The 16,103-nt window shown below is 40.8% G+C and overlaps 1 protein-coding gene across 1 annotated transcript in view; it reads left to right on the forward strand.

Annotated features, from left to right (window-relative positions):
* The window catches only part of rxfp2a (relaxin family peptide receptor 2a), a 181,009-nt gene extending 171,664 nt beyond the window's left edge, over nt 1-9,345 (forward strand). Inside the window, exons 19-25 of the mRNA XM_042309162.1 lie at nt 786-954; nt 1,525-1,535; nt 2,696-2,711; nt 2,818-2,883; nt 3,108-3,254; nt 3,496-3,593; nt 6,717-9,345. Coding sequence (XP_042165096.1) covers nt 786-954; nt 1,525-1,535; nt 2,696-2,711; nt 2,818-2,883; nt 3,108-3,254; nt 3,496-3,593; nt 6,717-6,890 — 681 coding nt within the window. The 3' untranslated portion in view covers nt 6,891-9,345. The remainder of the gene's footprint in view (nt 1-785; nt 955-1,524; nt 1,536-2,695; nt 2,712-2,817; nt 2,884-3,107; nt 3,255-3,495; nt 3,594-6,716) is intronic.
* Nucleotides 9,346-16,103: the final 6,758 nt, after the last annotated feature.

Genomic DNA, 16,103 nt, shown 5'->3' on the forward strand with positions numbered 1-16,103 from the left:
CTGTTCTATTCTATTATGTTCTGTTCTATTCTATTCTATTAAGTTCTATTCTATTATGTTCTGTTCTATTCTATTCTATTATGTTCTGTTCTATTCTATTATGTTCTATTCTATTATGTTCTGTTCTATTCTATTCTATTATGTTCTATTCTATTATGTTCTATTCTATTATGTTCTGTTCTATTATGTTCTGTTCTATTATATTCTGTTCTGTTCTATTCTATTATGTTCTATTCTATTATGTTCTATTCTATTATGTTCTATTCTATTATGTTCTATTCTATTATGTTCTGTTCTATTCTATTCTATTATGTTCTGTTCTATTCTATTCTATTATGTTCTGTTCTATTCTATTATGTTCTATTCTATTATGTTCTGTTCTATTCTATTCTATTGTATTATGTTCTGTTCTATTGTATTATATTCTATTTTATTCTGTTGTATTCTATTCTGTTCTATTGTATTCTGTTCTATTGTGTTCTATTGTATTCTATTCTGTTCTATTGTATTCTATTGTATTCTATTCTGTTCTATTGTATTCTATTGTATTCTATTCTGTTCTATTGTGTTCTATTGTATTCTATTCTGTTCTATTGTATTCTATTGTATTCTATTGTATTCTATTCTGTTCTATTGTGTTCTATTGTGTTCTATTGTATTCTATTATGTTCTATTGTGTTCTATTGTATTCTATTCTGTTCTATTGTGTTCTATTGTATTCTATTCTGTTCTATTGTATTCTACAGTATCCAGTGTCCTTTAGTGTTACCATCTCCTCCCACTAGGTGGTGCTGTTATCTATCTGGGTGTTGGGGTTCATCATCGCCGTGGTTCCCCTGATGAACGAGGACCTGTTTGGGAACTACTATGGTCGTAACGGGGTCTGCTTCCCCCTACACTCTGACAGACAGGAGAAGCCCACTGCTAAAGGATACTCTATCGGCATATTCCTGGGTACAGTGTGTGTGTGGTACAGCATGGATGTGCTTGTTGGTTAAAGGGATGCTTGTTGGTTAAAGGGAAGGTTGTTGGTTAAAGGGATGCTTGTTGTTTAAAGGGAAGGTTGTTGGTTAAAGGGATACTTGTTGGTTAAAGGGAAGGTTGTTGGTTAAAGGGATGCTTGTTGGTTAAAGGGATGCTTGTTGGTTAAAGGGAAGGTTGTTGGTTAAAGGGATGCTTGTTGGTTAAAGGGATGCTTGTTGGTTAAAGGGAAGGTTGTTGGTTAAAGGGATGCTTGTTGGTTAAAGGGATGCTTGTTGGTTAAAGGGATGCTTGTTGGTTAAAGGGATGCTTGTTGGTTAAAGGGAAGGTTGTTGGTTAAAGGGATGCTTGTTGGTTAAAGGGATGCTTGTTGGTTAATCCACTGTCTAATCCACTGTCTAATCCACTGTCTAATCCACTGTCTAATCCACTGTCTAATCCACTGTCTAATCCACTGTCTAATCCACTGTCTAATCCACTGTCTAATCCACTGTCTAATCCACTGTCTAATCCACTCTCTCTCTTATTTATATATATATATAGGTCTGAACCTGGCACTGTCTAATCCACTCTCTCTCTTATTTATATATATATATAGGTCTGAACCTGGCACTGTCTAATCCACTCTCTCTCTTATTTATATATATATAGGTCTGAACCTGGCACTGTCTAATCCACTCTCTCTCTTATTTATATATATATATAGGTCTGAACCTGGCACTGTCTAATCCACTCTCTCTCTTATTTATATATATATATAGGTCTGAACCTGGCACTGTCTAATCCACTCTCTCTTATTTATATATATATATATAGGTCTGAACCTGGCACTGTCTAATCCACTCTCTCTCTTATTTATATATATATATATAGGTCTGAACCTGGCACTGTCTAATCCACTCTCTCTCTTTATATATATATATATAGGTCTGAACCTGGCACTGTCTAATCCACTCTCTCTCTTATTTATATATATATAGGTCTGAACCTGGCACTGTCTAATCCACTCTCTCTCTTATTTATATATATATAGGTCTGAACCTGGCACTGTCTAATCCACTCTCTCTCTTATTTATATATATATATATAGGTCTGAACCTGGCACTGTCTAATCCACTCTCTCTCTTATTTATATATATATATATAGGTCTGAACCTGGCACTGTCTAATCCACTCTCTCTCTTATTTATATATATATATATAGGTCTGAACCTGGCACTGTCTAATCCACTCTCTCTCTTATTTATATATATATATATAGGTCTGAACCTGGCACTGTCTAATCCACTCTCTCTCTTATTTATATATATATATATAGGTCTGAACCTGGCACTGTCTAATCCATCTTGTTTATATATATATAGGTCTGAACCTGGCACTGTCTAATCTACTCTCGTTCTCTCTCTGTCTCGTTCTCTCTCTCTCTCTCGTTCTCTCTCTCTCTCTCTCTCTCTGTTGTTCTGTTACAGACTCTGTCTCATTCTCTCTCTCTCTGTCTCGCAGTCTCGCTACTCAGTCTCGACTCTCTCTGTCTCTTTCTCTCTGTCTCGCTGTCTGTCTCGTTCTAACAGGTTGTTCTCTCTCTCTCTTTCCTCTCTCTCTCTCTCTTTCTCCTCTCTCTCTCTCTCTCTCTTTCTCTCTCTCTGTCTCGTTCTCTCTCTCTCTCTCTCTGTCTCATTCTCTCTCTTCTTCTGTCTACATTCCTGTCTCGCAGGCTCTCAGAGACGTCTGTCTGTTCTCTCTCTCTGTCTCGTTGTTCTGTTACAGACCTGAGGAGCAGGCTACTGTCAGAGACGTGGCTGTCTCTCTAACTCTCTTCTTCTGTTAACCTGGCAGACCTGATCGTGTTCTCTTACTCCTCCATGTTCTACTCCATCTACAAGACTGGTATCAACGCTACAGGTAAAGAAAAACTAATATGTTTCATTTCTCCAGAACCATATCTCTACCATCTTGTTCTGTTACAGACCTGAGGAGCAGGCTACACAGAGACGTGGCTGTAGCTAACAGGTTGTTCTGTTACAGACCTGAGGAGCAGGCTACACAGAGACGTGGCTGTAGCTAACAGGTTGTTCTGTTACAGACCTGAGGAGCAGGCTACACAGAGACGTGGCTGTAGCTAACAGGTTCTTCTGTTACAGACCTGAGGAGCAGGCTACACAGAGACGTGGCTGTAGCTAACAGGTTCTTCTTCATCGTCTTCTCTGACGCCCTCTGCTGGATCCCCATCTTCCTGGTCAAGATACTGTCCCTGCTGCAGGTCGAGATACCAGGTATGTACTTCCCCTGTCCTAAATATGTAGGAAAACAAGTACACACACACACACACCAACCCTCCTACACACACACACACCACACACACCACCCTTCCTACACACCACACACCTCACTACACACACCTCTAACCAGGGGCGCAACAATTGGTTTTTCGAAGTGGTGGGGACATTTTCCCCTCCAGTTCCCATGTGAATGTCCCCCCCCCGGCCTCTAACGATCTCCCCCTCACTCCTCCAGGTACCATCTCATCCTGGGTGGTGATCTTTATATTACCCATCAACAGTGCCCTGAACCCCATCCTCTACACCCTGACTACCAGCTTCTTCAGAGAACAGGTAGTGTTTAGTCGTAGCAGGACCAATGGGACTTTGTTCAAAAGGAGTGTGCACTATATAGGGAATAGGGTGCTATTTAGGGACGTAGCCTCTCGTTGTTGTTGTTGTTGTTTTGTTCAGTTTACCCGCCACCGTTGGTAAATAAATACCTATATCAAATCAAATCTAATGTTATTGGTCACATGCACGTGTTTAGCAGATGTTATTGCGTGTTGTGTAACGAAATGCTGGTATACTGTTCGGGAACGAATTCAGACCTGTTGACTTTTTTCACATTATGTTAGGTTACAGCCTTATTCCAATTGAAATTACATCACCCCCCCCACCACCATCCCCCCACTCATCAGACCAGGGTATCTTGTTTCTCATGGTCTGAGAGTCTGTATGTGCCTTTTGGCGAACTCCAAGCAGGCTGTCATGTGCCTTTTACTGAAGAGTGGCTTCCGTCTGGCCACTCTACCATAAAGGCCTGATTGGTGGAGTGCTGCAGAGATGGTTGTCCTTCTGGAAGGTTCTCCCATCTCCACAGAGGAGTTCAAGAGCTCTGTCAGAGTGACCATTGTTGTGGAAATATTGAATCAAATATATAAATAATATAAAAAAAATAATATATCTCAGATACCGGCACTTGTAAATGCAATTAGACTTTATTACAAAAGTAAAAGAAGCTGAGCCATGGAATAACTGATCTCTCCAGTCGCAGTACTCAGATTGGATACTTTTTCACTCTTGCATAATGTACACACAGTCACTCCTTTCTATGTAAATGATTAATACCCTTTGACCTCCACCCTTATCTTTCTGTCTCACATCTGACTTGTTTATGCTCATTTTACATTAGTATTCATACAAAACACAATAATACATTTATTGCATATATATGTTGCTAATATAAGAAGTACTTGAATATTAATACAACCATGTCTTCCCGGTACATACCATGTCTTCCTGGTACATAACAAGTCTTCCTGGTACATAACATGTCTTCCTGGTACATAACATGTCTTCCTGGTACATACCATGTCTTCCCGGTACATACCATGTCTTCCTGGTACATAACATGTCTTCCTGGTACATACCATGTCTTCCTGGTACATAACAAGTCTTCCTGGTACATACCATGTCTTCCTGGTACATAACATGTCTTCCTGCCATGTACATACATGTCTTCCTGGTACATAACATGTCTTCCCGGTACATAACATGTCTTCCTGGTACATACCATGTCTTCCTGGTACATAACATGTCTTCCTGGTACATAACATGTCTTCCTGGTACATAACATGTCTTCCTGGTACATACCATGTCTTCCCGGTACATACCATGTCTTCCCGGTACATACCATGTCTTCCCGGTACATACCATGTCTTCCCGGTACATACCATGTCTTCCCGGTACATAACAAGTCTTCCTGGTACATACCATGTCTTCCTGGTACATAACATGTCTTCCTGGTACATACCATGTCTTCCTGGTACATAACATGTCTTCCTGGTACATACCATGTCTTCCTGGTACATAACAAGTCTTCCTGGTACATACCATGTCTTCCTGGTACATACCATGTCTTCCCGGTACATACCATGTCTTCCTGGTACATAACAAGTCTTCCTGGTACATAACAAGTCTTCCTGGTACATACCATGTCTTCCCGGTACATACCATGTCTTCCCGGTACATAACAAGTCTTCCTGGTACATACCATGTCTTCCCGGTACATACCATGTCTTCCTGGTACATAACAAGTCTTCCTGGTACATAACATGTCTTCCTGGGACATAACATGTCTTCCTGGTACATACCATGTCTTCCCGGTACAGATACATAGCTTGTGGTTCTAGTATTGATTCATTAAAGTGCATATTCAATGATCTTCACATGTTCAGGCCTATGTTTCCTGTGAATGATTAACCCATATACGTGTCCAGTAGCCTTCACAAGAACAGACATGGCCCAGAACGGTCAGGTCTATGTTCACATAGATTCTGCTTACGTTCTGTTTAACTCTATGTTGATCCAACACTTCCATGGCCTTCATTCTGCTGACACGTGTTAATAATTAACCCCGTATTGATTCTACTCACTACTTCTGAGAAAACTATATAGGTATTGGAAAAATTCCCAAAGTACTGGAAATTCTCTAACACCATCGGGTTCTTGGTCACCTGGTAATCAGGCGTACTACGGTTGTGTCATCTGCAAACTTGATGATTGAGTTGGAGACGTTGTGGCCGTCATTGGTGAGCAGGGAGTACAGGAAGGGGGCTGAGTACACACCCTTGTGGGGCTCCTGTGTTGAGGATCAGTGACGTGGAGGTGTTGTTTCCTACCTTCACCACATGGGGGGCGGCCCATCTGGGTCCAGGACCCAGTTGCAAAGGACGGGGTTCAGACCCAGGTCCCCGACCTTGATGATGAGCTTGGAGAGTATGAAGGCAGTGATGTTGAAGGCTGAGCGATAGTCAATAAACAGCTTTCTTACATAGGTATTCCTCTTGTCCAGATGGGACAGGGCAGTGTGCAGTGTGATGGCGATTGCATCGTCTGTGGATCTATTGGGGCGGTAAGCAAATAGGACTGGGTCTAGGGTGTCGGGTAGGGTGTAGGTGATATGATCCCTTGACTAGTCTCTCAAAGCACTTCACGATGACGGAAGTGAGTGCTATGGGGCGACAGTCATTTAGTTCAGTTACCTTTTGCTTTCTTGGGTACAGGAACAATGGTGGACATCTTGAAGAAAGTGAGGACAGCCAACTGGGATAGGGAGCGATTGAATATGTCCGTAGACACTCCAGCCAGACACATATATAAAGACACATAGATAACGACACATACAGTATATAAATAGACTACGATACAGTACATATATGTATATATTTAATATTATTTGTATTTTGCCTTTATCACAGTATAATATTCTACCACAGCTAAATGTGACTTGTACAGACAGTATCAGGATAAATGGTTCCAATCACTATGTTTCATCTGACGAAGGAATCTGATGAACTAAAAATCTGTGACCGCCAGGTAAGTCATTGAGAACACGACAATTTATCTGAAAATGATTCATTTAATGTTTGTTTTTTAATGGATTTATTCCGTCGTCTGTTTAACAACTTACAGGTGGAGGTCCTGCTGTGTCGTTGGCAGAGAAGGTCGATCCTGAAGAAGAACAGGAAGAGCCTGACCTCTACTGTATACATAGAGGACTCAAGGAATACACTCAACCAGCCTCCAGCATACCTACCTACTGTACCCCGGGTACCTCTGACTGATATGGATCCTCGCTACGGGTGAAGGGGAGGTGCTATGAGTGGGGGACCCCTCGTCATGGGAAGGAGGGAGTGAGAAAGGAGGAGGGAGAGTATGAATGAGAGAGAGGGAGAAAAAAACGTCGGCCCCTAATGACCTATCTGCCCAGCATGTCTGATATGGCTCATTTGCTACCGGTGAGAGAGAACTAGACCGCTGCATATGAACGTTAGGACCAGGGCTGTTCTGAAGAGGGCTGTTTTGAGACTAATGGATAGGGTTATTACTACCGCAAATGAAAGTGCCCTTTGAGTACAATAACCTATTCGTTCTCAAAAGCTCCTTTCAACTGGAGCAAACTCACCTCTTCCACAGTACAGTACCAATGACACAAATGGTACACAGACAAATGTGTAGCGCCCACCTGTTGGGGACGAGGAGGATGAATGGTGTGTTTACATATGAACTTTTCGTCAACAAACCTCTCTCTTTTGTTTGTTTGTACATATTCTACTCAATGGTGTGTTCCTTTTAACCTTCTAGATCAGTGTTTCTGGGTAGTCTTAAAAAAGAAATCTACTTTGAAACAAAAGAATGCACCTCACACACGTGGTTATGGGCTTATAGAAGAAGTTATGTCAGATACAGAGTTGAAAATGTATTCAATGTTGAGTTTGCATTCCAGTATTACACTTTAGGTACATCACAGAAGACTGAACTATAACAAAACCGTTTGACATAGAAACATCGGATTCATCGGTGTAATTTTTTTAAATGTTTAAAATGTTTATTAATTATGCAATTATGAAAAATATTGATAACATTTCACCCATGACGCCACTAGAGGGCGATTTGTTCATTTCACTGCAGGAACTAGTGAACTTTCTCCCTAATCTGCGTACCAAATGGCACCCGGTTTCCTAAGTAGGGCATTACTTTTGACCAGGGCCCAGAGTAGTGCACCTTATAGGGAACAGGGTGCTATTTGGGATACTTCCCTGGTTCTCAGTTCCTTTACTGACTCTTACCTGGAATGACCTGTCTGTGTGCTGTACATTTTCAGCTGTTTCTTAGCCGACTCTGGGTCGGTGCCATGTGTGTATTACGTCTCACTTTACCTGCGACTGTACATAAGTAGCCTTGTCCGAGGAAGAACGGCTCACAGGGCAGGAGCTCCTGTTTCTGTAGAGTGTAGCAGCTTCAACGAACATCCTTACAGGAAAATCACACGTTTTTGGGAAATACTTCACAGGATGATATTAGTTTCATGTGGATTTTCACAAAAACCTTTCACATGTGGATTACATTTTTTTCTAGGAGAGATTCACAAGCCCTGCAAAAACAAAGGTGAGTTGTAATGATGAACACACAGTGTTTTCAACTTAAACACGTGATGCATTTTGCCACATGGCTACATTGTGTATGTTTCTGCATACAGTCATTAATATTCAACATGTCCTCAACTGGGATTTGAACTCACAACCTCTTGGTTCACAGCCATTCCAATCTTCCTGCTTAGTCATTAATATTCAACATGTCCTCAACTGGGATTTGAACTCACAAGCTCTTGGTTCACAGCCATTCCAATCTTCCTGCTTAGTCATTAATATTCAACATGTCCTCAACTGGGATATGAACTCACAACCTCTTGGTTCTCAGCCATTCCAATCTTCCTGCTTAGTCATTAATATTCAACATGTCCTCAACTGGGATATGAACTCACAACCTCTTGGTTCACAGCCATTCCAATCTTCCTGCTTAGTCATTAATATTCAACATGTCCTCAACTGGGATTTGAACTCACAACCTCTTGGTTCACAGCCATTCCAATCTTCCTGCTTAGTCAGTAATATTCAACATGTCCTCAACTGGGATTTGAACTCACAACCTCTTGGTTCACAGCCATTCCAATCTTCCTGCTTAGTCATTAATATTCAACATGTCCTCACCTGGGATATGAACTCACAACCTCTTGGTTCACAGCCATTCCAATCTTCCTGCTTAGTCATTAATATTCAACATGTCCTCAACTGGGATTTGAACTCACAACCTCTTGGTTCACAGCCATTCCAATCTTCCTGCTTAGTCAGTAATATTCAACATGTCCTCAACTGGGATTTGAACTCACAACCTCTTGGTTCACAGCCATTCCAATCTTCCTGCTTAGTCATTAATATTCAACATGTCCTCACCTGGGATATGAACTCACAACCTCTTGGTTCACAGCCATTCCAATCTTCCTGCTTAGTCATTAATATTCAACATGTCCTCAACTGGGATTTGAACTCACAACCTCTTCGTTCACAGCCATTCCAAGCTTCCTGCTTAGTCAGTAATATTCAACATGTCTGAGTTTAGTTAATAAGGATTGGTGTCCCACTAGCAGGACAACTTCGGGTGAAACTGGAGAGCGTGCAATTCAAAGAAATATTATGGATTTTAAACATTTATGTACATACAAGTGTCTTACATCGGCTGAAAGCTTAAATTCTTGTTAATCTAACTGCACTGTCTGATTTACAGTAGCTATTACAGTGAAAACATACCATGCGATTGTTTGAGGATGGCGCCCCACATCAAAATATTTTTCCACCGGCACAGGTTTAATACATTCACATACAACGATAAAATATTAACTTACTTTTTGAAAATCTTCCTCTGATTTGTCATCCAAAGGGTCCCAGCTATAACATGTAGTGCCGTTTTGTTTGATAAAATCCATCTTTAAATCCCAAAAAGTCTGTTTAGTTGGCGCCATCGATGAGTCATCCACTCGTTTAACTTGCAGAGAAAGGAATCTGAAAATCTAACCCCTAAACTTTGTTTCAACAAGTCAAAATACATTTCTATTTACTCCTCAGATACACTAAAATGTCATCAAATTATAATATTTATTACGGAAAGAAGTATGTTCAATAGGAAACCGATTTTAACAGGTGCGTAACGTCTTCACGGCGCGAGCAAACATGAATTTCCAAGACTGTGTCCTTCTACTAAAACTGATATTTCTTCTTCGTTTTTGAAGTTACGAGCCTGAAACCTTGAACACAGACTGCTGACACCCCGTGGAAGCCATAGACATTGCATCCAGGGAGCTCATTTTCAATATGACCTTTCTATTGCAATTCTAAGAGGTCTCTCAAAGGATTTGGATTTTCTCCTACCATATGTTATATTCTCCTACCTTATTTTAATATTTCTACAAATGTCAAAGTGTTTACTTTCTAATGGTACCAATTATATGCATATCCTGGCTTCTGGGCCTGAGCTACAGGCAGTTTACTTTGGGAATGTCATTCAGACAGGAAGTGGAGAAAAAAGGGGCCTAGCCCTAAGAAGTTTAAAAAAGTGGATATTCTACAGTCCACATGTCTGTTACTGTATATTCTACAGTCCACATGACTGTTTCTGTATATTCTACAGTCCACATGTCTGTTACTGTATATTCTACAGTCCACATGTCTGTTACTGTATATTCTACAGTCCACATGTCTGTTACTGTATATTCTACAGTCCACATGTCTGTTACTGTATATTCTACAGTCCACATGTCTGTTACTGTATATTCTACAGTCCACATGTCTGTTACTGTATATTCTACAGTCCACATGTCTGTTACTGTATATTCTACAGTCCACATGTCTGTTACTGTATATTCTACAGTCCACATGTCTGTTACTGTATATTCTACAGTCCACATGTCTGTTTCTGTATATTCTACAGTCCACATGTCTGTTACTGTATATTCTACAGTCCACATGTCTGTTACTGTATATTCTACAGTCCACATGACTGTTACTGTATATTCCACAGTCCACATGACTGTTACTGTATATTCCACAGTCCACATGTCTGCACAAAATACCCCATAATGACAAAGCAAAAACACAGGTTTATTTTTATATTTAGATAGAAGATGATATAGTGTAATATATATAGATATAGATAGATATTGATAGATATAGATAGATAGATAGATAGATAGATAGATAGATAGATAGATAGATATAGATATATAGACATAGATATAGATCTATATCTATATCTATATAGATATATAGATATATAGATATATATAGATATAGATAGATATTGATAGATATAGATAGATAGATAGATAGATAGATAGATAGATAGATAGATATAGATAGATATATATATATATATATAGATAGATATATATATATATATAGATAGATATATATAGATATATATAAATATTTTTTAAAAACAATGAAATATAACATTTACATAAGTATTCAGACCCTTTACTCAGTACTTTGTTGAAGCACCTTTGGCAGCGATTACAGCCTTGAGTCTTCTTGGGTTTGATGCTACAAGCTTGGCACACCTGTATTTGGGGAGTTTCTCCCATTCTTCTCTATAGATCCTCTCAAGCTCTGTCATGTTGGATGGGGAAAGTTGCTACACAGCTATTTTCAGATCTCTCCAGGTAAGTTTGATCTCGTTCAAGTCCAGGCTCTGGCTGGGACACTCAAGGACAGTCCCGAAGCCACTCCTGCGTTGTCTTGGAACGTTGTCCTGATGGAAGGTAAAATTTGTGCCTCGACACAATCCTGTCTCATGGCTCTACGGACATTTCCTTTGACCTCATGGCTTGGTTTTTGCTCTGACATGCACTGTCAGGTGTGTACCTTTCCAAATAATGTCCAATCACATTACATTTACCACAGGTGGACTCCAAGTTGTAGAAACATTTCAAGGATGATCAATGGAAACAGGATGCACCTGAGCTCAATTTTCAGTCTCACAGCAAAGGGTCTGTATACTTGTGTAAATAAGTTTAAAAAAAATACATTACCCAAATTTCTAAAAACCTGTTCTGCTTCATCATTATGGGCTATTGTGTGAACATTGATGAGGAAAAATGTAATTTAATCAATTTTATAATAAAGCTGTAACTTAACTAAATATGGAAAAAGTCAAGGGGTCTGAATACTTTCTGAATGCATTGTATTCTACAGTCCACATGACTATCAGTGTTCTACAGTCCACATGACTGTCAGTGTTCTACAGTCCACATGACTATCAGTGTTCTACAGTCCACATGACTGTCAGTGTTCTACAGTCCACATGACTATCAGTGTTCTACAGTCCACATGACTATCAGTGTTCTACAGTCCACATGACTATCAGTGTTCTACAGTCCACATGACTATCAGTGTTCTACAGTCCACATGACTATCAGTGTTCTACAGTCCACATGACTATCAGTGTTCTACAGTCCACATGACTATCAGTGTTCTACAGTCCACATGACTATCAGTGTTCTACAGTCCACATGACTATCAGTGTTCTACAGTCCACATGACTGTCAGTGTTCTACAGTCCGCATGACTATCAGTGTTCTACAGTCAGTTGGGTTCTAAATGACTCAACGGACACTAGGAAAGCTTAACCAGGTTTCATTCTCCCCAGAGGATCAATAATCAATCTGTTTCCATCTGTTCCCATCAACACGGTTCCACAATACAGCTGCATTCAGACAACACGTGTTTCCACTGCCCCAATACAGCTGCATTCAGACAACACGTGTTTCCGCTGCCCCAATACAGCTGCATTCAGACAACACGTGTTTCCGCTGCCCCAATACAGCTGCATTCAGACAACACGTGTTTCCACTGCCCCAATACAGCTGCATTCAGACAACACGTGTTTCCGCTGCCCCAATACAGCTGCATTCAGACAACACGTGTTTCTGCTGCCCCAATACAGCTGCATTCAGACAACACGTGTTTCCTGCCCCAATACAGCTGCATTCAGACAACACGTGTTTCTGCTGCCCCAATACAGCTGCATTCAGACAACACGTGTTTCCACTGCCCCAATACAGCTGCATTCAGACAACACGTGTTTCGCCCCAATACAGCTGCATTCAGACAACACGTGTTTCCACTGCCCCAATACAGCTGCATTCAGACAACACGTGTTTCCACTGCCCCAATACAGCTGCATTCAGACGTGTTTCCACTGCCCCAATACAGCTGCATTCAGACGTGTTTCCACTGCCCCAATACAGCTGCATTCAGACGTGTTTCCACTGCCAGAATACAGCTGCATTCAGACAACACGTGTTTCCACTGCCCCAATACAGCTGCATTCAGACAACACGTGTTTCCACTGCCAGAATACAGCTGCATTCAGACGTGTTTCCACTGCCACAAGTCAGAAGTTTACATTCACTTAGGTTGGAGTCATAAACTATTTTTTCAGCCACTCTACAAAATTCTTGTTAATAAACTGTAGTTTTGACAAGTCGGGAAGGACAACTACTTTGTCCATGACACAAGTCATTTTGCCAACAATTGTTTACAGACAGATTATTTCACTTATAATTCACTGCATCACAATTCCAGTGGGTCAGAAGTTTACATACACTAAGTTGACTGTGCCTTTAAACAGCTTGGAAAATTCCAGAAGATGATGTCATGGCTTTAAAAGATTCTGATAGGCTAAATGAATGACAAACTGAGTCAATTGAAGGTGTACCTGTCGATGTATTTCAAGGCCCAAGTGCCACTTTGCTTGACATCATGGGAAAATCAAAAGAAATCAGCCAAGTCTGGTTCATCCTTGGGAGCAATTTCTAAACACCTGAAGGTACCACGTTCATCTGTACAAACAGTAGTATGCAAGTATAAACACCATGGGACCACGCAGCCGTCATACCGCTCAGGAAGGAGACGCGTTGTCTCTCCTAGAGATGAACGTACTTTGGTGCGAAAAGTTCAAATCAATCCCAGAACAACAGCAAAGGACCTGTCATGTCTTTACTATCATTAAACTGAAGACATAGTTTTTATCAAAGATTCTCTGTAATTAGTTATTACGCGATTAAACAGTCCAAAATTATATTACACAATTTTACAAACAGTATCATACTCACTCATTCATCTTATACAACAATTAGATGTAAACCTCATATCTGAGGCTATTATATATATATGGGGCAGCAGTGTAGCCTAGTGGTTAGAGCATTGGACTAGTAACCGAAAGGTTGCAAGATCAAATCCCCGAGCTGACAAGGTACAAAATCTGTCGTTCTGCCCCTGAACAGGCAGTTAACCCACTGTTCCTAGGCCGTCATTGAAAATAAGAATTTGTTCTTAACTGACTTGCCTGGTTAAAAAAAAGGTTAAATTTTTTTTTTTTTTAAACTGCGTTATGGTAATGTGGCCACATCGTCTCCCATGAGCTTCCCCAAGTTGTGACAAACGGACCAGTTCGTAGCTGGATTCTTCACCGATCTTTTTATACTCTCCAGAACATGAAATTTGTTCGGACCTCAAGTTCTTCGACGTAGAAGGAATTGCTTTGTTCTCTATGAAAATTTACTCTGCCTCTTATACTATGTGGCAGGGTTTTCTCAGGAATTTACGACCTCTGACCACAGCAGCCTAGTTGAAGGAGGCAAGGGGGAGGCAGGGAGAGGGGGGTGGGGTTGCTATACTCAGAGGCCAACGTCATGACATACCTTGTGAAGATGCTGAGAAAACAGGTACAAAATAGTCTATATCCACAGTAAAAACGAGTCCTATATCGACATAACTTGAAAGGCCGCTCAGCAAGGAAGAAGCCACTGCTCAAAAACCACCATAAGGTTTGCAGCTGCACATGGGGACAAAGATCAGACTTTTTGGAGAAATGTCCTCTGGTCTGATGAAACAAAAATAGACCTGTTCGGCCATAATGACCATCGTTATGTTTGGAGGAAGAAGGGGGAGGTTTGCAAGCCGAAGAACACCATCCTAATCGTGAAGCACGGGGGTGGCAGCATCATGTTGTGGGGGTGCCTTGCTGCAGGAGGGACTGGCGCACTTCACTAAATAGATGGCATCATGAGGCGGGAAGATTATGTGGATATGTTGAAGCAACATCTCAAGACATCAGTCAGGAAGTTAAACCTTGGTCACAAATGGTTCTTCCAAATGGACAATGACCCCAAGCATACTTCCAAAGTTGTGGCAAAATGGCTTAAGGACAACAAAGTTAAGGTATTGGAGTGGCCATCACAAAGCCTTGTTAAATAAAAGGTTTAAAAACATTTTTTAATCAAATCCACAGCTTTGGATCAGACCAGGAGTTACAGAGGTTTAGCTTCTTATCTGACCATTCTCTCAGTGTGACATAACTGAACACTATAAACTATCTGGGTCAAAGTGGACCAGAATTTCCTCTCAACGCCGCCAGAGCTGAGACACTCAACTAACCGGTGTATATAGCCTCCACATTGACTCTGTACCGTAATACCCTGTATATAGCCTCCACATTGACTCTGTACCGTAATACCCTGTATATAGTCTCCATATTGACTCTGTACCGTAATACCCTGTATAGCCTCCATATTAACTCTGTACCGTAATACCCTGTATATAGCCTCCACATTGACTCTGTACCGGTACCCCCTGTATATAGCCTCCACATTGACTCTGTACCGTAACACACTGTATATAGCCTACACATTGACTCTGTACCGGTACCCCCTGTATATAGCCTCCACATTGACTCTGTACCGGTACCCCCTGTATATAGCCTCCACATTGACTCTGTACCGTAATACCCTGTATATAGCCTCCACATTGACTCTGTACCAGTACCCCCTGTATATAGCCTCCACATTGACTCTGTACCGTAATACCCTGTATATAGCCTCCACACCGCCTGTATATAATGTTATTTTTTACTGCTCCTCTTTAATTACTTGTTACTTTTATCTCTTATTCTTATCCGTATTTTTTAAAACTGCATTGTTGGTTAGGGCTCATAACCAACAAGCCCCTTTCACTGCAAGGTCTACACCTGTTGTATTCTGCTTTTCACTGTCAGGTCTACTACACCTGTTGTATTCTGCTTTTCACTGTAAGGTCTACTACACCTGTTGTATTCAGCATTTCACTGTAAGGTCTACTACACCTGTTGTATTCAGCATTTCACTGTCAGGTCTACTACACCTGTTGTATTCAGCATTTCACTGTGAGGTCTACTACACCTGTTGTATTCAGCATTTCACTGTGAGGTCTACTACACCTGTTGTATTCAGCATTTCACTGTAAGGTCTACTACACCTGTTGTATTCAGCATTTCACTGTCAGGTCTACTACACCTGTTGTATTCAGTATTTCACTGTGAGGTCTACTACACCTGTTGTATTCAGCATTTCACTGTGAGGTCTACTACACCTGTTGTATTCAGCATTTCACTGTAAGGTCTCCTACACCTGTTGTATTCAGCATTTCA

The sequence above is a fragment of the Oncorhynchus tshawytscha genome, linkage group LG30 (genome assembly GCF_018296145.1).
Source record: "Oncorhynchus tshawytscha isolate Ot180627B linkage group LG30, Otsh_v2.0, whole genome shotgun sequence".
NCBI lineage: Eukaryota > Metazoa > Chordata > Actinopteri > Salmoniformes > Salmonidae > Oncorhynchus > Oncorhynchus tshawytscha.